Consider the following 23,439-nt stretch of genomic DNA (forward strand, 5'->3'; position numbering starts at 1 on the left):
TACAGGTGATGACGGCTCATACACGTCATTTTATCTCTACTGACGGCCGAATTGGGCACAAATGTTTTTTTTAACATGGCAAAGTGTAACAGGGGTGTCTGCAGAGTGGCGCTTTGATGAAGATACTCCTGTTTCAGGCGACTTATTTGCACCAAGGATAGGGCTGGTCCAAGTGTGCACCAATGATGACGATGGCCAATCCAATTGTATGATGGGGAGATGCGGTCACCTAGACGCATGCAACTCAACACATGGCCGAATATCCGATTTTTTTTTTTTCACAGTGCATGCAATGCAGGTGTAATAGTGCCCAAACTTGCGCTCACTACTGAATCACCCCAAATATTCCCAAGAACACTCCCCAATGTGTATTCAGCCATTTCCAATGCACAAGGATATCTGTTGTTAGAACAGCAATCCCTGTTTGGGCTTTTTCCACAGTATAAATGTAAAAGGCTATTACAGCAGCCTTCAACAAACACACAAAACACAGGGATCCCTGTCAACGACCCCTGCAGAATATGTGCTTACTGGCTAACTGATACTTTACAGAACCTGACTGACTGAGCAGCCCGTTCCGCAGGCAGAGCTGGTGTATTCATTTCTGTTTGGTCAGCGGGATGTGAACAGAATAAATCTCAGTCAATTTCTGAGTAGATTTATCTTATTCTTTCCCCTCACAGAGAGAATGATTAATTCATAAGGCGACAGAAAAACGCACTATATTCTCAGTCCATCTAAGACGTCTTACGCTGCACGGGCTGGGAATGGACTCTCCTGGTTACCTCAAGGTCTCTCCCGCCTCATCACGAAGTGACATCACTCCCATTGGTAATTTGAGGCAATATAATTAAATCAACACTGAACTGTGCTAGATTCAATAATAGACTGTACAAATATAGATCTCAGATCCTCAAGGGTAATACTGTATATGCTTTTGTGATGGACGAGGCATTTGGAATTACTCACAGAAAGCGGAAGAGAGATGAATGAATAACATGGCTTTATTGACAATCATTTTCTGTGAACCCAAATCACTCAATCTGAGGTAAAAATTATAAACCGTTCTCTCAAGCAGCCAGCGACGTTCAGTTCTTTCTCTTTGCCTGAGCGTCCAGCATATCCTTTGCCTCATTAATCTTGGCTGCGAGATACGGAGATCCGCCTACAGAGAAAGAAGCCTGTTATAGTGGCACAATAGAAGCAAACACAGGGCAATCACACACAGACGCACCATAACAAGACACTATGGCGAAATATCGGCCTATAAAGAAAGAGAACACATTACAGTTTATCCTGGCATAACAGACCAGGGGCTAAAACAGGAGATATGGTAAGAACTTACCTTTGTTATCTCTGTTTCTACGAAGTCCATAGGGTCCACAGGGTTGACCTTGGGGTATAGGTTGGGAACCAAATCCGGGCACCACGCAGTTAAAGCTTTTAGCTCCCAGGATGCACTTGGGTCCACTCTCCCTATAACCCCACCCCCAAGCCAGAGGCTCCTCAGTTTGTAAGTAGCCAAAGGCCGGAGGAGGAGAGAAAAAGAGAGAAGGAAGACTGGAACACACAAGAAACCATACTCACAGAAATGGGAGACGGAAAACCGGTGACCAGCCACACAGCCCATATGAAGCCAGGTGCGTCTGGGGGGGCGCCCTGTGGACCCTATGGACTTCGTAGAAAGAGATAACAAAAGTAAGTTCTTACCATATCTCCTGTTTTCTACTTCAGGGTCTATAGGGGGTCCACAGGGTTGACCTTGGGGATGTCCCAAAGCAGTTCAACCAAGGGTGGGGACGCTCCTGTGCTGAGAGGAGAATCCGCCGCCAAAAAGGAAGCATCCTGAGAGGCAAAGGAAACCAATGCCTAGAACCTTAAAAAGGTGCGGACAGAAGACCACGTGGTCACATAGTAAGGCAAAACAGCCAAGGCTCCACAGCGAGCCACTCACGAGGGTTACATGGCCCGAGAAAAAACAAGCATCAACAACAGAAAGGCCTACCCATGGGTAGGCCCCTGAAGAAGACATACGAGGCCATCCAGCCAACATTTGGCTATAGGCCGGCCATCCTTTCCTGTTAAAACCAGAAATCTCAGACCACCAATAAGGAGTCCGATTTCCGTAAGGAACTTGAACGGATCACATAAATCCACAGAGGCCGGACCACAGTCAATGAGGCCACACCAGCCGAGAGGACTGGGGACTGAATGGCCGTACCATAAGTTCCAGAATAATATGGAACCTAAAAATCACTAAGAAGAAACACAGGGTGAGAGCAACTCACACCCTGACATGATGCCCTCCAGAAGAGGGAGCCACATGAGAACGCTCCCAATTCCGACACTCACCTGGTTGATCTAAACACCCTGAGAGAAAGAGAGAGAGCCAAAGCAATAGACCATGTAATGGCTATCACAACCAGCGGTTCCATTGACTGTCCCCGGAGGGAACGAAGAACCACTACTAACTCCCAAGGAGTCCCTAGGGAGGACAAATGGAGGCATAATCCAGAAAACACACCAAAGGATGAACTGGATACCAGAGTGGAGCAATTTCATATCTTAATCATACTGACAGTGTAGAGATCCGCACTGTCAGGAAGGCCAGGCCGAGGGTGAAACCCAAGCCAGCCGGAAGGAATGCCAGAATATCTGGAAATCCTTGACACCGGAGGATCGTATCGACAGGTATAATACCATAAGAATTATGGCTGCCACAGTTTGTGGTAGGTCCCAGCAAAAGCTGATCCATGTGCTCTAATCATTCCAACGATGACAAAGCCAGGGAAGCCGTAAGAGCACTGTAGGGACGCAGTCAAATACAAACGACCCAGGTCCAAGGCAAACCCCAGGACCCTGAGACAACAGGTCTGGGCAGTGAAGCATCAGGAATGGAGTATCGATGGAGAGACTCCGAAAAACCAAGTACCCCTGACATCTGGGGCAATCAGGAGCCACCAGCAGGAAAGCATCTCCGTCTCCATTGAAACACTTCCCTCGAGGAAGAATGGAGACTGGAGAACACAGGTACGCAAATTGGAAGGACCACTCACCGACAAAAAGTCATTGAAGGTTGCTTCAGAATCCCCAGAGTTGGACTGTAACACCATAGTGTGATAGAGTCAGAAGGCCATGAGGGTCACCTCAGGAGGGCCCCCCCCCCCCCTGCTCACCAGGAAATGAAACCTCTCTTGGGGAAGAGACTAGTCCCCGGGATGCACGTCGTGACGGCTGAGGACTCCCGCTTCCCAATGGAGAGCACCTGAAATGAACGCTGTCGAGATGGTCGGGAGGAGACCCTCGGACAATGTCCGAATGTATGACATACCTGACATTGCCACCCAACGAACAGTATTGCTAAAAAGGAAGCCACTGTTCTGACCCTGTCGGACTGAACTTTTTCAGGGTCACCGGGAAACAAGGGCTATGCCAGAGTGAAGGCCCAAGACAGGCTAAAGTTCCAACAAGTTAATTGACAGGGTGGAATCGACAGACATCCAACTGCACTGAAATGGATGCGAACCAGACACTGTCCTTAGCAAAGAATACCCTGGACGACATGGCCATAGTCACCCGAAAAGGGACCGACTTGCCTACGGGAAGAGCATCATCGTTTGAAGAGTGATCAGACAGAAAAAACTTGTTCCATCTGGAGATAAGCCAATTATGGAAAGGCCTGGAATGGAACTAAGCCCATTCCACCCTTCCAAAGGCAGACACTGAATAGTGGACCATGCATCCCAGAGTGTAAAGACATATGTCGACTGCGCAGACATCCATGTACTCCTAATGGAAGAGTGGAGATACTGTCTTACGCCAGAAGAATTCTCAGATTCTGAGAATCCAGCAGGGCTCCTAGGTGAAGAATACCCAGAGAGGGATGCAGGGAGGACTTTTTCCCCATTGATTAAACGTCTGCACCCTAAAGAAGCCACAGTCAACCTGACCCGGCTGTAAAGTACCCCGGTGATCTGGCTAAGAGCAGGAGGCCATCCAGGTACAGGAGCATTGGGATATACTGAGCAGAAGAACGGTCAGAAAATCCTAAACGCTGGTAAACCCCTGTGGGGCTGAGAACAGTCCCAACAGGCAGAGCCCGAAAAATTGTAAGTGCTGTGATACAACAAACCTCAGTCCATGCTGAGGCAAGGTCTCTGTAAGTACCCGTAGGCACGCGTCCTGTATATCCAGTGATACCATAAAGTCCCCAGGTTCCAAACATAGTATGATGGAGCATAGGGATTGCCTCCTGAGCCCAGGTAGCTTTAGGAACTGGTTCAGGGAATTGAGACAGAGAATAGGCCAAAGAGGACCATTCAGCCACCGCACCAGAAAGAAAGCAGAACAACCAGTCCCTCGCTGAGAAAGTGGGGATGGCCCAATTAGCTCCGCTTACCGCAACAACTGTATAGCTTTCTGGATTTGTAAGGCCCTGTTCGGGTCCGAATAAGGGCCTGCGTACCATCACATGGAAATAGGCCGCCTGAGCAAAGAGAGGGCGTACCCTCCTACCCACCTAGCCGCAGCAACTTGACACTAGTACTGGGCGAACTGAGAAAATCGCCATCTCCCAGTGGTAGGCCTGTCTTGTCAGATTGAAGATATATCCGTAGGTTCAGAAGCAGGATCGGCTGGCAGTCCAGGCCTGCTCGGTACTGGATATGTCGGCCCTTGTAAAGGCCGACAGTCTATGAAAAAACAGACTTTTAGGCTGACCCAGAGGACAAAAAGACTTAATAGACTTAGTCTGAGGCCCTGTAGTGGGCATAGCTGAAGGCGGTAAATTTGTATTGCCACTGTCAAGGTCAGGACCCAACAAGATCTACCCTATAGATGGTATCTGCACCTCTGCATTCCCAGAGCGCAGCCATAGGGTATTACGGAGGATACAGTCGCAGCCGGAACTCTGAAAGTTAGGAGACTGGTATCCAATATAGGCATGTCCACCTATGACAACTGCATATATTACGTGAGCGACCAAATGCATTTGAACCCCAGACGTGTTGGAGGGGAAAAAACATTACAAATGCATCAGCTCAGTATGCAATAGTATTAACGAACCATGCTATAGCCATGGTAGGATGGGCAACAACCCCTGAAAGAGAGTATACTGATTTCAGGCAGAGTTACCACCTACGGATTGGAAGAATCCGACTATGCAGGAATGGGATGCGTAGTAACGTCTGTAATCAGACGAGTAACACGCCCATCCACCCCAGGAGGGGCTCGTGATGACCCCCAGGGAATTTGGGACAGGAGGCCAAACACTGTTGTAATACCTCGTACCTGGCAACAGCCAAAGTCCCGCCATGCGATCCACCCGCTAGTCAGCAACAGGGAACCAGAAGGCACGTAATACTGAGGGTGTATGATACAGGTGCAGGTCAACATTCACTCTAACCAGAATGGACCTGCTACCAGCCCGAAAGCAGGGATAATAATACCTGAAATAGGCTTCCCCCCGTGTAAGAGGGAAAGAGCCAAAAACAGTATCCAGTTCACGGCAGAGACAACTGGGAAGTAACCACAGGGCGTCAACGACGCCAATTTGCGTTTCGTAGAAAAATACATCCACCCAGGGTGGCTGTTGTGGTAATCCCTGCAAGGGGAATGATAGACTATTGTGGCACCAGGGAGAATTCATATACTCGAAAAACCCCTGCAGGGAGCTACAGCCTGTGTCACAGGGGAAGAGTGTAAGAAACTGCAAGATACCCTGAGATGAAAAGGGCAGTATGGTGAAGTAACCCCAAGTGAGGTACAACAATGGGGCCCGCCCGGCGATTCGCAATTGAGAGGATCCCGAGAAAACAAACCGCCCAAGGGGGTCGTGAAAGGGGCCGGCACCTTGGGTGCAGTATAATGCTCTATCTCCTGGTCAGACATATCTGACCAAGCATTGCGATCAAACAGCGCTATACTGGTCCTGAATGATACTAAAAATTAGCTGCAGGGACCCATTTTCAGCGTATGCAACACACCAGTTCCACTCAAAATATGGCAACGTGCAGCACGCAACAGTATGTGACAAACCTCACAAATATTAACAAGTATATACATGTGAGGTCTCAGAACCACCCTAAGTACAGCTGTATTAGGGCAGATAAGGAAAAGGGATAGATATACACTGACAGGTGAGAGAATAAAGTACAGACAGTCAGCACTAGCATAAGTCACATACAATGCAGATATATACATATATACATAAACATGTCATATAATATACTGCACTATTACACTGCATGCAACTTACCCAGATTCAGTGTCTGGGAAGGCTACAGCGCTGTGTACACTGACCTGATGGTGAGGTACGCAGGGGGACTGGACCAACTGCCATCTCCGGAGATTTCTGCTGCACCACAGAGAAAATGGCCGCTGGAGACCTCAGAAGAAGCGTGGCCCGCGGAGGAAGCAGCTCAGCGACGCCAGACTATGGATACTGAAAGGCGCGCTGAGCTGAGGGGAGGAGCCGCTGTAACAGGGAAGGCTGCCTCCCCTGGCCGGCTATTAACCCCCGGGACGCCGGCTCCCTGCACCGAACACTAAGTCCCTGGTGGTCTAGTGGACACACGGGGTATGGGGGGGCCCGCCGCCACTGCCGGTGCCTCCGGTCTGTCCCCAGAGACCGGAGGCACAGAACTGCATTTCAAATGCGCGGATCACCGCAAGCGGTGACCCGCGCCTTACCTGCTCCACGTGGATCCGGCAGCAGTCCTGGGCGCCCGCAGAGTCCGGCTAGTACAGACTCTGGGGTCCCGCCTCAGCGCCAGCGGGGTGACGGAGCGGCAGCTTAGACGTCCTATGGACAGTCTGCCGCTGCCGCTCTGAAGAATCCAAAGTAAAAATAAAAAACTTTGTCCTTTAGAAAAAATAAAGCTTAGGGGCTGCTAATCAGCTCCCCACTGCACTAAACGGTGACCCGAATCCGGCCGGGCACTAACTTAAACTGAGAAGCCTCTGGCTTGGGGGTGGGGTTATAGGGAGAGTGGACCCAAGTGCATCCTGGGAGCTAAAAGCTCTAACTGCGTGGTGCCCGGATTTGGTTCCCAACCTATACCCCAAGGTCAACCCTGTGGACCCCCTATGGACCCTGAAATAGAAATTTAAATTTATAAGTGGCAGCTTGAGATTTTGACCCCGAAATTGAAAACGGCGTAATATCAAATGCTAAACTGGCCTGATTCTGCATGTAATATAATTAATGTTTTAAATTATGGCCTTTGACTTTTTTAGTAAATCTAGCCCCAGGACTACAGGGTGTCAGGGAAACAAAGATTCAGTAAAGCCCCTTAGAATGTCTCTTACCACTAACCTGCACAATATACAACCAGTCATTTAAAAACCTCCTTGAAAGAGTCAATTACCCACAATGCACAAGGAACTATGGTTCGGCCATTGGCTTAGTGGTAGCTTCTATTATGCTGGTATACAGTTTATTATTATTCTTTATTTATAGAACGCCACAAGGGGTCTGCAGCGTCTTACAAAGTACATAGACAGAAACAGAATGAACACAACAAGAAAAAAAGTGACTTACAGTACAGAACATGGCAGGACATGGTATACAGTAAGCATCGCTGTAGCAGCGGTCATAACACTCAAATAGGCAACAGGCTGGCAGAACCCAAAGGTTAGGTGCTGGGGTAGGCAGTAAGTCGCAGTTGATCGTATAAGTAAGGGAGGGTAAAGCACACGAGAGAAGAGGGCCCTGCTCGTGAGAGCTTACATTCTAAAGGTTTATGCTAATAGATTCAACCTTAGTGGCCCTCTTCAATCACCTATGACACCCACAGATGTATGGGGTGCTTTATATAGGTATATGTCCCCTGTATGCGGTAGGTGTATGGGCCTCCCAACTATATATAAATATCTGACACACACAAGGCGCTGAGAAGTACTTACCTTTGTCTGGGTGATTCAGCAGCATAATCTGTCTGTGAGCGTCTCTTATCTTGACTTTGTTTGCAGTCGGGCTACAATGAAAAAGCTTTGTGTAAGTTGCCTGCACTGCAGAACGTGGGAGGACTTCACATCGTTCACTACTACTGGAAGGGGGGTAAGGGTGCCCTCTGATAAAAGGCACCGTCTGTGCCCTATTTCCGCTTCTGATTGCTTCATTATAACACACTGGCCTCCTCAGCTCCGAGGCTGGGTTTCTGCTGTTATGTAGTTAGTGGCAGGTGGACAAACATTTGCCAATTTACAAGTTACTTGGCTACACATTCACAACTTACAGAGAACCCCCTCTTTATATATCCTGTGCCCTGCACTGGCTCAGAAGGGTCTTGGGGGAGGCTTGGATAACAGAGAACTCGGGAAAGGCTGGGATGATAAAGGGCTTCTGGAAGGGGGCAGGGGGAGAACAGAGGATATCGGGGAATCTAGAATAACAGAGGTGTCTACCGTTTTGCGGTAAGACGTGATTATTCTGATATGCTATAATATTGAGGAGGGAAGGGGAGGTGTTGTTGAAAAGTGAATAATCCGTTATGTAACTTGTGATTCCATTTTTTTAATTTTGGAAGTAAACACGGAAAAGTGTAATTTTTGTTTTACAGGAACAAGCGTTACATACAGTACATTCGTAGCTGTCATTACAAGGGATAGAGAAAATAAATAACTCAACCAATTGTCCTCTCTTGCAATGACCACGTGACGTCACACAGGAGAAATCCATGGATCGCTCAATATATAGTGATTTGTTTAGGAATAATTACTGCAGGACATGCATTAGGCTGCATTGATCCTGAAAACACTCAATTCCCAAATGTTCTTTAACCACTTAACTGGTGAATGTATTTTTCCAAAAAAATGTTCCCAAAATTGTCGATTTTTTTTTTATTATCAAATTATGCAGCTATTTAAACCTGATTCACCATAGTTTTACTAGAAGATATGCAGATGTGTCAATAAAATGATAGCAAATCAGGTTTAGATAGCTAGTATTTACATGATTTGATTTTCTAATAAAAAGTTTTAATAATTTTGGAAAATTTTTTGAAAAAATAAATAAATAAAAAATACAGCTTTACACAATAAAATAACACTATGGTGTGTGTGTGTGTGTGTGTGTGTGATTATATATATATATATATATATATATATTTATACACACACACACATACACATAATATAATATGAGATATGGTAAGAACTTACCTTTGTTATCTCTATTTCTACAAAGTCCATAGGGTTCCACAGGATACCTTGGGGTATAGGTGATGACGTCAGGCATCGGGCACCATAGAGTTAAGTTTTCAGCCTCCCAAGATGCACTAGGGTCCCCCTCCTATACCCCGCCCCTGAGCCAAGGCATCTCAGTTACGTACCAAGCCATAGGTTGGAGGAGGAGAAGGAAGAGAGAGAAAAAAAAAAGATCTGGACACATACAAGAATCACATTCTCACCAGAGAGAGATGGAAAAAAACCGGTGACCAGAGTAAAGCCCGTCTGCAGCACAGGTGCGACAGGGCGGGAGTCCTGTGGAACCCTAAGGACTTCGTAGAAATAGAGATAACAAAGGTAAGTTCTTACCAGATCATATTTTCTACATCAGGGTCCATAGGGTATCCACAGGATACTTTGGGGATGTCCCAAAGCAGTATCCTTTAAGGGTGGGGACGCTCCTGTGCTGAAAGGAGAATCTGCCACCCGAAGGAAGCATCCTGAGAGGCAAAGGTGTCAAACGCATAATACGTCACAAAGGTATGGACAAAGGACCACGTGGCAGCCTTGCAGATCTGGACTGCAGAGGCACCACGTCGAGCTGCCAACGAAGGACCCACAGACCTAGTGGAATGAGCCCTCACAGAGGATGGAACCAGAAGGCCTTCATGAAGATAAGCTTCTGAGATTGCCATACGAATCCAACCTGCCAAAGTTTGCTTTGAAGCAGGCCAACCCTTTTTACGGAAGCCATAGAGGACAAACAAGGCGTCCGACTTCCGAAACGAAGAAGTGCGGTCAACATAAATCCTTAAGGTCCACACAACGTCCGAAGTGGCCTCACCCACTGAAAGATCAGGTAAGTTAAAAGCCGGCACATCGATTTCCTCGTTGATATGGAAACTTGAAACAACTTTGGGAAGGAATCCAGGACGAGTGCGCAGCACCGCCCTGTTCCTATGAAAAATCAGAAAAGGGGGTCTAAGTCAGAAACACGTCTGGCCGAAGCAATGGCCAGAAGGAATATTGTTTTAGCTGTCAGCCATTTAAGGTCCACTGAGTCCAGTGGTTCAAACGGCGGTCCTTGGAGAGACCTCAGGACCACAGCTAAATCCCAAGGCGCCACCGGTGGAACAAAAAGGTGGCTGAATTCGAAGAACACCTTGCATAAAGGTGCGCACATCAGGGATCGCAGCAATCCTACGATGGAACCAGACTGACAGGGCAGACACCTGCACCTTCAGAGAAGCAAGGCGAAGCCCATGGTCTAGCCCCGCCTGTAGGAAAGCTAACACTCTAGACAGACGGAACTCCCGAGGGGCATAACCTCTCGGTCGACACCACTGGAAGAACGTATGCCACACACGATGGTATATCCTTGCAGAAGATGGTTTCCGAGCTCTTAGCATAGTTTGTACCACAGAGCTGGAAAACCCCCTGGACCTTAACATGGCCGTCTCAACAGCCACGCTGTCAAAGACAGCCGAGCCAGGTCCGGGTGAAGACAAGGACCCTGTGACAGCAGGACCAGTCGTAGCGGCAGCCGCAGAGGAATGTACACGGACAGACTCTGAAGGTCTGAGAACCAGTGCCGCCTGGGCCACGCGGGAGCTATCAACAGGAGCGTTCCTCCTTCCTGTTTGAATTTCCGGATTACCCGCGGAAGAAGGGAAAACGGAAGAAAGAGGTAAGCAAACCGGAACGTCCACTGGATGGACAGAGCATCCACCAGAGACGCCTTTTCGTCTCTTGTTCGAGACCCGTACACCGGCAACTTCTTCTTGTGCAGTGACACCATGAGGTCTATCTCTGGAAGACCCCACCTGTCCACCAGAAGTTGAAAGACATCCTGGTGCAGAGACCATTCCCCCGGATGTACGTCCTGGCGACTGAGAAAGTCCGCCTCCCAGTTGAGGACTCCCGGAATGAATACTGCTGATATGGCCGACGATGGCGCTCCGCCCAGACCAGGATGCGGGACACCTCTACGAGTGCCGCCCAACTTCGGGTTCCTCCTTGTCGATTTATGTAGGCCACGGTGGTGGCGTTGTCCAACTGGACCTGCACAGGGTGACCTTGGAGAACCCGATGTGCCTGCTGGAGAGCACTGAAAACCGCGTGGAGTTCCAAGATGTTTATTGGAAGCTCCTTTTCTGCCTCCTGCCCTGGAACAAGTGTGGACCCGGGACAGCTCCCCAGCCCCGAAGGCTGGCGTCAGTTGTTAACAGGACTCAGTTCGCCACCCAAAATGGACGACCTTTGTTGAGGTGGGTCGTCTGCAACCACCAGGCTAGAGACAGGCGAACCTTCGGAGTAAGCACCATCGTCTGGGACTTTAGACTCTGAGGCAGTCCATTCCATTTGGACAGGATCAATTGCTGCAGAGGTCTGGGGTGAAACTGGGCATATTCCACCATGTCGAACACTGACACCATGGAGCCCAGTAACCTCATCGCCGAGTGCAGAGACACTCGGCGACTCTGCAGACAACTGCGCACCCTCAACTGTAATGCAGAGATCTTTTCCCCCCGTCACAAAGATCCTCTGCTGTCTGGAGTCCAATAAGGCTCCGAGGTGCAGAATCCTCTGAGACGGGATCAGGGTGGACTTTTGCCAGTTTATTAACCAGCCGTGACGTTGCAGTACTGCAATCATCAGGTCCAAGTGGCGTAGAAGGAGCTCTGGAGATCCAGCCACCAACAGGTCGTCTAGGTACGGCAACATGCGGACTCCCTGCAGCTGCAGGTAAGCCGCCATGACCGCCATGACCTTGGTGAACACTTGTGGTGCTGTCGCCAGGCCAAAAGGTAACGCCCGGAATTGGAAGTGATCGTTGCGGATTGCAAACCTGAGGAACTGCTGATGGCGCAAAAGAATAGGGACATGCAGGTAAGAGTCTTGTATGTCCAATGACACCATGTAATCCCCAGGTTCGAGCGCCAGAACGATGGACCGTAGGGTCTCCATCCGAAACAGCGGCACCCGCAAGGACTTGTTGAGGGCCTTGAGGTTGAGAATCGGACGGTACGACCCATTTGGTTTCTGCACCAAAAACAGATTGGAATAGAAACCCTGGCCCCTCTGGGAGAATGGAACAGGCACTAACTCCAGCCTGGAGCATAGTGTGCAAAACCTTCCGCAGTTCCAAGGCTTTGTTCTGGTCTAATGGAGGGCCCGTGGTGAAGAACCGGGATGGGGGCCTGTGCCGAAAGGAGAGGGCATACCCGTGAGAAACCACCTTGTGAACCCAATCGTCTGTCGTGGTTATCGACCAACACTGGGCGAACTGCAGCAGGCGGCTTCCCACTTTGGGATCCCCCAAAGGGAGGCCCGGACTGTCAGGCCGCAGGTTTGTCATCTGACTTAGGGGCTGGACGTCTGGTTCTCCAGGCCTGTTTCCTGGACTTGGCCGATTTCTTGGACCCAGCCCGTCGGGGAAAAGACTATGCTTTAGGCCTACCCTGGGCCCTGTAAGGCCGAAAGGACGACGCAGCCGAACATGAAGGGACTGCAGCAGACGGGAGACATGCAGATTTGGCTGCCGCCAGCGTGGCTACAATTTTGTCCAGATCTGGACCAAATAGGACTTCTCCATTAAAAGGCAAAGCTTCTAAGCCCTTTTTGGAATCAACGTCCGCCTTCCAAGATCGCAACCATAAGGTGCGACGAGCAGCAACAGCTGCCGAAGAAATCCGAGATGTGAGGATACGGATATCCAAGGCCGCTTCATTGATGTAAGTGGCCGAATCCCAGAGATTGCCTACCAACTCGGCCTGTTTAGCCGAACAGTCGGAATCCAAAGACGCCTCCAAACTATCAGCCCAGCGCTCCATAGCTCTGGCTAGATGCCCCCCCCCCCCGGAGGGAATAAATGGACTTTACGCAGATCTCCACCTTGCGGTCCGTAGCATCCTTCAAGGAGGACATGGGCAAGGTGGCACTTCGGACTAGGCGTGTCACATGAGAATCCACTTGTGGAGGGGATTCCCACTTAGAAAAATAATTGTCCCCAAACGGATAAGCCACAGCTAAGCGCCTCTGAGGCTGATACCGTTTACCAGGGTGTTTCCACGCCTCCTCTAAATGGTCTACTAACTGACCCGAAAGAGGAAACACTGTGGCGTCACCCTTAATATCCTTAAAAAAAGGCATATTTGGACTTGGACACCGGAGGATCATCATCCACAATAACTAAAGCCGTGCGGACTGCCCGAATAAGGCCAGGAATATAAACCTTGGATTTAGCGTCCGACTCTTTAGTACGGAGAAGTTCTTGGTCAGATAGATCCAGAAACTCCCCATCATCGGACGTCACGTCGTCATCCTCATAAGGAGCAGACAGAGACGCCACAGGCCGCAACACAGACTCCCCTTGTAACACGTCCGACAAATGATGTACCGGATTTGTCAGTGAATTAACCCACGCAGGCTCCTGTGAAACCTGGGGAGGGGAAATAGAGAGACTGTGGGGTACCATCAGTTGTCTCGGGAACCCCTGCATCGGTGACGACACCACTGACTGCTGGGACAATCCCATCTGGGAAAATGCAGGTGGCAGAGCTAACTGGCCCACTAGGGGTGTAAGCGCTTTAGCGAAACAAGCCCAGGGCGGTTCCTGTACCGGAGCCGTGACAGTAATTGGCCGCGCCAATAAATAACACTGCCGACATAGCCCCTCCGCGTTACCCTCCCCCTCCGCTATTGGTACATTGCACTTAGTACACTGATACTCGTTAGTATAGTGGGAGAACCACCCTGCAATCACCGCACTTTAGCAGAGGAAGAACAGGGACAGTAAAATGGCTGACAGTAGAAAGTGAAAGTACAGGCAGCAGACACTAGCAGAAGTCACATACAATGCAGAATAAATCAATCCCTGCACTATAAGCGCTGTTCCTCAACTACACAGAGCCTGGTAGGACACAGCGCTGCATACACAGACCTGTAGTCAACGGAGGAGAGGTATGCCGGGGGACCCAGACCGCGATGCCACCGTCAGCAGCTCCAGCAGCGTTCACCATACAAAGATAGCCACTGAGGAGCAGAGAGGAGGCCGGCCTGGGGGAGGAGCGCTGTCACAGGGCCAATCGGCAGCGCAGAGAGGGCTGTGTGCAGCGGGGGAGGTGCCGGCTGTGTACAGGGAAGGCGCGCTCCCCTGGCATGCAATTAACCCCTGGGACGCTGAAGCGCTTACTGCTCAGCTGCGGTCCGCTGTCCCAGGGGGTAGTGGAAGCACAGGTTAGTTACCTGGCTCCACGCTGCAGCCAGTCCCCAGGGAGCCCCCTGCCTGGGGACTAAGGACCATGTGTTCAGCAGGGACCCACCGCGGGACCCCGCTGCTTACCTGCTGCCCCTTGAATCCGCCCATGGTCCGAAACATCTGGGGTCACCGCTAGCCGTGACCCCAGATGCTTACCAGCATCCCCGGCGTTCTGGTACCGGCGGGGTGTAGGGAAGACAGCATGGACGTCAGCAGTGACTGTCCATGCTGCACTCCCAGATGTGCAGCCACAGCAGCCTTGAAGAAAACTTCAGGGGCTATTCTTAGCCCCCCTCTAAGCATGTGCTCTGACTCCGAGCCGGGCACCAACGAAACTGAGATGCCTTGGCTCGGGGGCGGGGTATAGGAGGGGGACCCTAGTGCGTCCTGGGAGGCTGAAAACTTAACTCTATGGTCCCCAATGCCTGACATCATCACCTATACCCCAATCCTGTGGATACCCTAAAAAAAAAAATATATATATATATATATATATATACATACACACACACGAACAAACACACATACATAGAGTATATAAATGGAAAGTTTAAAATTTTTTATTTATTCATCTGTATAACATTCTCCCTCTCCCAAGTTACACTTCTCAGAAGAGCAGCCAACAGCAGGGGGCAGGGAGGGGAGGGTGTTCCTGGGGATCGCCCATCACTGCTGCCTGGGAATAGGGAGAGACAGTGAGAAGCACAACTGCAGTGAGCCCAGGCTTCAGAGAGATTCTCTTCCTACAGCCGGGGATGGCCAGTCTGGCCTACATTAATTGTTACTGGTTGTGTGAACAGCACTCGTGTTATTTTAAATGGTAATCTGCTAAAGAGACATAATTACAGATTTCTTCAGTTCTAAGAAATTGTTTCAGGTAAATACTACACAGCAACTTCAATACAATTATATCACGTATTGGCTTTACGCTTACATGGAGCATCTAAAACTTCCCATCAGACACTTAAGCAAACTGTTAATCTAATTATTAACAATAGCGCAACTTCTTGTTTTGTGAATAGGACGAAGTGCTCAGTGTCATTAGACTAGAGGGAGAAGGTGCAGAATTGGCTGTAAGATACATTCTGCCATTTGGAATCATCTGAATGTAAGACTATATTTGACAAGACATAACACTGTGATGTGGCGACAGCATACAGGATCATTGGGATCCCAGGGACGATGGGCATGGTTGTCAGTGTATTTACTCCACCAAACGCCGTTTTACCTTTGGCTTATTATTACAGAATAAACCCAACTTGCTAATTTCCCAGGGACCCCTCACTTTAAAAAATTGGGGTCCTACTCTACAGTTTCTGGGTCCCATCACAATTTATGCCTCACAGCCTTTAGTGCGTAAAACCGCGCTATAGCACATTTTGTACTGAGAATGACATAGGGAGAGGAGAACAGGGGTACAGACATGGGGAGAGGAGAACAGGGGCGGGAGGGGAGAGTACAGAATAGAACAGAAGTACAGACATGGGGAAAGGGGAATAGGGGTAGGAGGGCAGACTACACAGGAGTGCAGAAGGGGTACAGACATGGGGAGAGGGGAACAGGGGTCACAATGGAGCTGGAGAGTACACAGGAGAGCAGAAGGGGTACAGACACGGGGAGAGGGGAACAGGGGTGGGAGGGCAAAGTAAACAGGACATCAGAACAGTAGAGGGGAACAGGGGGCACAGGGTGGGAGAGGAGACTACACAGGAGAGCAGAAGGGGTACGATAGTTTGCTCCACTATTGTTATAATAGGACACAAGTCAGTCTCCCAATATAATCATAACAGGGCACTAGTGGGTGCTGCAGCAGTATTATAACAGGGCACTAGTGGGTGCGTGCTGCAGCTGTATTATAACAGGGCACTAGTGGGTGCTGCAGCAGTATTATAACAGGGCACTAGTGGGTGCTGCAGCAGTATTATAACAGGGCACTAGTGGGTGCTGCAGCAGTATTATAACAGGGCACTAGTGGGTGCTGCAGCAGTATTATAGCAGGGCACTAGTGGGTGCTGCAGCAGTATTATAGCAGGGCACTAGTGGGTGCTGCAGCAGTATGATAACAGGGCACTAGTGGGTGCTGCAGCAGTATTATAACAGGGCACTAGAGAATGCTCCCCTGTATAACAACCTTAGGACACGAGTCTCTGCTCCTCCTGTGCTATAATAAATATAAATACCATTTACCAGCTGCCAGATACAGTGATACTTACTCAGTAGTCACAAGGAAGATGTCACAGAAGGGGCTCTGGGGGAAGGTAGAAGGAAGCAGGAACCAGCGTCCGTACACCTGGAGCAGCGCGGAAGTCAGATGGAACGCACAGCCGGCGGTGATTAGATTTGACGCCGCCGGTGGTGATTGGTTGGTGAATACTGCTGAATGTGATTGGACAAGGCACCGCCGGCGGTGATTGGTGCTGCGGCCTGTGTGTGTGCGCTGCAGCAGCTAGTCACCGCCGGCAGCATCTTCCCAACCAATAACTGCCGGCGGTGATTGTCTGTTCTGTGGCGAGCACGCTAGTGAGAAACTCTGTTTTTAAAAACGACCATGTCCTGTGATCCCTCCTATAGCGCGTATTTGTGCGATCTCTGCACACGCATGAATGGTTATCATGGCTAAACACAGAACAGTATAATGGCACTATGATTTGGCTTACCTAACACCTAATATCAGTGCAGCTTCCCTTTTTGTCATTTTGGGTTCAAATCCACCTTTATAGTAGCCAGCAAATGCCTAGAAACACACAAAGGAAGAAACTATTTAATATTACGTAAAGGAAGTTGTGCGATCGCATGGTGGGATGTAAGGGACTCATTTGCTGCTGGGAATATCTCAGTACAGGGTCAGTGTCCCCCAATCACAATACACGGAAATCATTTACTACCTGGAGGGGTCTAATTGATGTCTTAATTTCTTGCCAGAACTGGATCAAACACAGCGGTTCTCTTATTAACAGAACATCATGAATATACCCTTAGGTGAGAGGTTCCCAAACTCCGCAATTACACAGGTAACTTAGTACCTCAGTGAATTTGATTTAACCATCTGGACTCAAACATGGATATCCTTAAAACCCGGACTATAACGGCAGAGTTTGGGAACCTCTGCCTAAAGGCCACCATACATCTGAGATGTATTGGGCCAATCCCTCGATTCCCAGACACCAGTGCATCTGTGAAAACTAACGTGTTGAATTTCACTGATTAAATATACAATCGTGATCAGCAAATTGGGGATTACTAACATGAAGAGTTTCACGGATTCCCCGATGGATTTGGCCATCATCGATGGCTGCCGATCTCCATTTCTGACCATAGGATTAGCAGTGATGCAGAAGAGCACTTAGGTTTTTTTTTTTGTTTTTTTTTACGTGGTCCCATCAAATTTGGGGTACATGAAAATGGGTACTAGCAGATTTTTAAGTCCCTAAAGTGTTTTTTTTTTTTAAATCTGCAAAAATGCACCTGCCGCTAATAGCCTATTCTAGAATACACCTGCCACATACTTGCAGAATAGCCCTGAACCTATTTCCCTATTTTGAAACACTTTTTAAAAAAAAAAAATTTTCACCCCAAATTTTTAAATTAATTTTTTGGGGTGTCCCTATTTTTTTTTTTTTTTTTTTTTAAACTTTTTTTTGACACAGTTATGTTTTAAATGTCATTCCCAGGGGTGCAGGCTATTTTTTTTAAGCCTGCACCCCTAAACTCCAATTCTGCACTTTTTTTCGCCATCTATTCAGTGGTGAAACGAAATCCCTGTTTTTTTCAAAGACTTTTTGAACCTGCGAAAAGTCTTTGAAATTGAATACGGGGATAATTGAAATTAACCACGATTGATATGCGACCAAAACAGGGACGTGCCCAGGACAACCAATCACATCACGGCTAGCATAAAAAAACAGCTTGTGATTGGCTCAGTGCATACGAGGAGTACGAACCAGTTGAAACTTCTCTAATTGTGGGGGGAGGACTCAGAGAGGAACAGTTGGTGTCTTATTTAAATTAAAACATTAAAGTAATTTCCCACTGGATAACAAATGAAGGATATTTCCCATTGCATTATAAGGATATCTGCCTTGGATTTCCTTTCAGATTACATATTACGAATATTTCCCTTTATATTAAAAAGTATTAAAATTATGGCCATTTTAGGGGTCCCAAGATTCCCTATTGCCCTTGTACCCAAAGCCCAGAGGTGCCAGGAAGAGCACCAGGGGCTTTCTAGCCACTCCAAAACCCTACAGAGACTCCAGGGCTGACATTGCGGAGTCTGCTACCTGCTGCAACAAGAGGACCCCACTACATAACGCTGTCTAGCTCTGTAACTGGATGATGAATTGTGAGTTTTTTTCTTTCATTTATATTATTTACTAGCAGAACATCTTCCGTTCATTTCACGAGCCTGTTGATTTTAATTTCTACATGCTGGATACTCTTACTGAAAAGAATAAAGGAATGAGATGAATAGGAAAAGCTTTATACAGCTTGCGCATGAACAAATGTGAACGTATCTAGCACATACCAACTGCGGTTAATTTACATGCGATCCGCATATTAGATGCACATGTATAGTGTTTAGATGCTTTTCATCATGAACTCTGCACTTGCATCAAGCAAAACATCAGTGTGTAATCAGCCATACACATGTACAGTATATGTAACTGTCTTACATGTGCACAGTGTATGTAAAAAGCATGTAAAGAAGGGGAAGGCTTGTATTAGCTTTCTTACCGGCTTCGGCAGAGTCTGGAAGGCTTGCTTCACCTGAGGCTCCAGGTGCTGAAAGTTTTTCAAAACATAACGGCCTACAGTAAAAACAGAAACTATATCAAAAATCATATAAACGTATGTATAGGTACGTATAGCTGCTTACAAGGTGGTACAGCACAATATCTATTTATGTGAGGGTTTTTGTATTGTGGTTAATCATAATCTTATATATAGCATTATAATTTCTGCTATTTATTCCTATATCCTTCGTTCAGAACCAAAGTCATCTAGTGTGGATATTGCACATTGTGATTATTAGCATATCAAGAAAAGTACATGTGTAGAAGAGGGGTGGGGAACCTTTTTTCTGCTGAGGGCCATTTTGATATATATATATTATTTGCGGGCTCGATGCAGCCCACTCCCCTCCGCGTGACATCACACGGTGGTGAGTCCACAATTGCCGGTGATTACAGCAGAGCTGTAAGGGTAGCAGGGTAACCGTCAAGCATCCTAAGGACGCTCCAGGCAGCACTGCTGCATAGATTCTGGCTGCACGGTGCCATTCTTGGCACCCTGCTAGCCAGATGAGGCTAGCAGAAAAAAAAGCTCTGAGAACCAGACCAAATGATTTCGAGGGCCTTATACGGCCCCCGGGCAGGAGGTTCCCCACCCCTGGTGTAGGCAGACAGACAGATAGATAAGCAGACCATGAATACAATTATTACATACCTACATATCCAGCTGCAGCGATGGTCAAGCCAGCTGCTATCAATGTACTTGCCTACAAAGAAAATAATATATAACACTTTAATGCATAAAGGAATTATGAGAATTAAACAAAAATGAAATACTGCATTGAAAAAGATGCAGTGCTTTTATAACTTAATATATTATATGCAAGATATAACTAAAATAAAACAGTACAACATGTTACTGGCAGTGCTAGGCAGTACATAAAACATGACTCAAGGACTTGCAAGGTAGAGAAATAGCAACTGATAGGAGGTACAATTAGTGTTATCGGTATAAATTAGAGATGTGCGGGTGTTCGATTCCCAGAGAACCGTCAACAACCAAATGTAGGGGTTCTGAGTCGAACAGAGTCCGGAATCATTTTAGGTACAGAGTCCCGGTTCGGATCTTCCCACGGTACGGAACTGGGTTTTAAAAACTGAACCAGGGTTTTGCATTACATGTAAACAGGTCAGAATTATATAATTTTACCTGTTTTTGTTATTTATTTATTTTTTTAAACACAGATCCAAAACACATGAGAGTGGTTTTGCAAAACTAAAACACGAAGATGAATCCAGATCCAAAACCAAAACACGGGGTCGGCTCATACCTCTAGTATATCTTAGTTTGTCTGTTTTACCATAATTAATGGTATCTGCTCATCTACTTCAATTAAAAAAAAAAAAAAACTGTATTACACAAACTTGATGTTACAATGTGGAATGTTATTTCTGTCTAAATATCTGTAGTAGACAACTTGCTGAGAATATTGAAACATCAAAAAAATATGTAGGAAAAATGTTAAGATAATATGCTGTTCAATATTTCAGAATTCTTGTTGCATAGCTTTGTATGACCAAACACTGTCTATAATCGGAAAACAAGTTCCCGAAACTTTTTACACATATATTTGTGAATGTTATAAATAGCTTTTGTATGAATGTATGGAGTTTTCTTATAGGATTAGTAGACCTTTACTTACTATGCCCTATAGCTAATATCCTATTAGCAGAGGGAAATATTGCTCTGCTAGGTCAGAATTAGGTCTCCCCCCAACATATTAAACCTCCAAGGTAGACTATATTGGTTTCACGGCCACAGGAGTAGCCCTTGACCCTAAGTTACTCCCATGGGGGGCCCCTGAATGACCCTGACGTCAGCCCTTGACCATAACCGACTCCAATGGGCTTCCCATGACTGACTCTGATAGGTGGCTCCTAACCAACAGATGGCTCCTGATCCTGAATGACCCAGACAAGTAGCAGGCATCGCCAGACCGATTCCAACAGGCAGCCCTTTACTCTGAGCAACTTCGACAGACAACACTTGACTGAGATCTACTCCGATGAGCATCCCCTGACTGACTCTGATAGGTGGCTCCTGACCAACAGATGACACTTGATCCTGAATGACCCAGATAGGTGGCGGGCGTCCCCAGACTGACTCTGCAGGGGCCTTTGCCCATAACTGACTCCAATGGGCATCCCCTGACTGACTCTGATAGATGGCCCCTGATCCTGAATGACCCAGACAGGTGGCAGGCGTCCCCAGACCGACTCCAACAGATGGCCCTTTACCCTGAGCAACTTCGACGGACAACCCTTGACTGAGACCAACTCAGAAGGGCTCCCCCCTACTGACTTTGACGTCCCTTTAAAGTGAACAACTCCAAGGGGTGGGAACTTAAAGTGAACGACTCCAATGGGTGTCCCATTAAAGTGAATGACTCCAACGTGTGGGCCCGTAACCTGAGTCACTCAGACGGGTGTCCCCTTAAAGTGAACAACTCCAATGGGTGGCCTTGCCTCTGAATAAGAGGAGGCACTTGACCATGACTGACTCCAACAGGTGGCCTCTGACCCTGCCCAACTCTGATGGGCGCATCAGTTCGACTGCCAAGGGGCACGCCCTGACAATTACCTACTCCCAGGGGTTGCCTCCAACTAGCAGACCCCTGACTCTGTAGGGCAGGCAGTAGGTGAAGGTCATGTGACATTTCCCATGCTGCTCCTCTCCGGCCCTGGGACCCGCACTCACCATGCCGACAGGCACTAACAAGAGCGCTGCAGTGTGTGAGTCACATAGCCGGTGGCAGCAGCGCGACCGCCGGGACACTATCCCCCCAGGCTCTGAGCCGGGGCTGTAATGTGTGTTGACCTAACCGTGTGACGTCACTTCCGCCAGTACTGTCTCAGCCCCGCCTACGGCAAGTCCATTCCAAGGTAGGTTGATCAGTGTGACGCTTCTGATTTTGAAGACCGTAACTTTATTGCTTACTTTATAGGACAGACGACAGAATGAGAGAGATAGACAGCGCTCTGTAACTAGTAGTTACTGCTGTTGGGGGGGCGCAGCTCAACTGGAAGAAGAAACCCGGGAGTTCCCTGACATGTGCTTGCACCATGTATACATCATCATATCATAGCCTATCATAGTACATAGTAAGAGCAAAGTATCACACTGCACTAAAATCCAGCCACCCAGCTGCTGTAGGACTACATGTCCCAGGATGCTCTGAATTGCAGTAGTAGAGATACTTTGTTCTGGCAGATTATGGTGGTTGTCAGTAAATCTTCTTGCAATTGTCAGTAAGGAATATTTGACATGCTTATGTACTGTTCCGCTCCAAATCAATGGGCTCGATTTAATTGCCCGCAATGTAAATAGCGCCGGGAGATAGCTCCCGGAGCTATTCTATTCTGCGCTGTGTTTAGTCGGAGAATGCCTGTTCTCGCGACTAAACACCCTGTTTAAGGCGCGAGAACGGGCATTCCCCGACCTAACTTCCGATGCTGTTTTCCAGGCGCTAAGGGCAGAAAACTGTGCCTGGACTTTTGTGGGATATCTGCTCGCTTCCCAGGAGGGGTGCGAGAAGAAATCTTTAGTCGGGCTTAGCAGCGCGTTGTATTGAATAGCTCCGGGAGCTGATTCCCGGAGCTGTTCACTTCGCGCAGAATAGAATCGAGCCCAATGTCCAGAAACTCCTCTTACATTTCTGCAAACGTGCGTCTAAATGTGTCCTGCTGCTCTGTACGGACAAAATCAAGACATGCGAGGATGGCAAAATAACCTCCAACTTAAGCTGGGTACACATTAGACGATTTTTTTGAACGATTTGGCCGATTCCGACTGATCGGAACAAGAAATCGTTCACATGGTCAAGTGTGTGCACAATATGCGTGCTCCCGCAACGTCGTCCATCGCATCTTCAGATCTTGCCTACATGCAGCTCAGTCTGACAATCTCTGAATGATTTCCTGCAAATCGTGCAGTGTGTACGCACTACTGAACGACCAGGCGATATATGTCAATATTATTTATGTAGTTAATGATGTAACCACCAAACAATGCAAGTTATATCGTTTGGAAGATTGCACAGTGTGTATGCACTAAGGGCCTGATTCTCTAGCGATAACAACTGCGATTCCGCCTGCAATTGGCCGATTGTTGCGTTCTGCACATGTGTATGCATCGCAGTGCCCGTGCGCGAAGACTCCACTTTGGACAGGACTGCGATTGCAGTGACTACGCAGCTCCATTGCAAAGTGATTGACAGGAAG

General features: G+C 47.9%; 2 protein-coding genes across 2 annotated transcripts in view; both read right to left on the reverse strand.

Annotated features, from left to right (window-relative positions):
* The window catches only part of SELENON (selenoprotein N), a 34,791-nt gene extending 33,758 nt beyond the window's left edge, over positions 1–1,033 (reverse strand). Inside the window, exon 1 of the mRNA XM_088442630.1 lies at positions 970–1,033. Coding sequence (XP_088298756.1) covers positions 970–1,018 — 49 coding nt within the window. The 5' untranslated portion in view covers positions 1,019–1,033. The remainder of the gene's footprint in view (positions 1–969) is intronic.
* On the reverse strand, positions 987–22,076 carry DNAJC19 (DnaJ heat shock protein family (Hsp40) member C19). Its single transcript, XM_088442632.1, has 6 exons — positions 21,917–22,076; positions 19,874–19,925; positions 19,163–19,236; positions 17,086–17,162; positions 7,906–7,976; positions 987–1,165 (listed from the first exon to the last, which is right to left on the reverse strand). The coding sequence occupies exons 1-6, from the start codon at positions 21,917–21,919 to the stop codon at positions 1,089–1,091; spliced, it is 354 nt and encodes a 117-aa protein (XP_088298758.1). The 5' UTR covers positions 21,920–22,076; the 3' UTR covers positions 987–1,088.
* Positions 22,077–23,439: the final 1,363 nt, after the last annotated feature.

Source organism: Taudactylus pleione, unplaced genomic scaffold (genome assembly GCF_031769625.1).
Source record: "Taudactylus pleione unplaced genomic scaffold, aTauple2 ptg000314l, whole genome shotgun sequence".
NCBI classification, from domain to species: domain Eukaryota; kingdom Metazoa; phylum Chordata; class Amphibia; order Anura; family Myobatrachidae; genus Taudactylus; species Taudactylus pleione.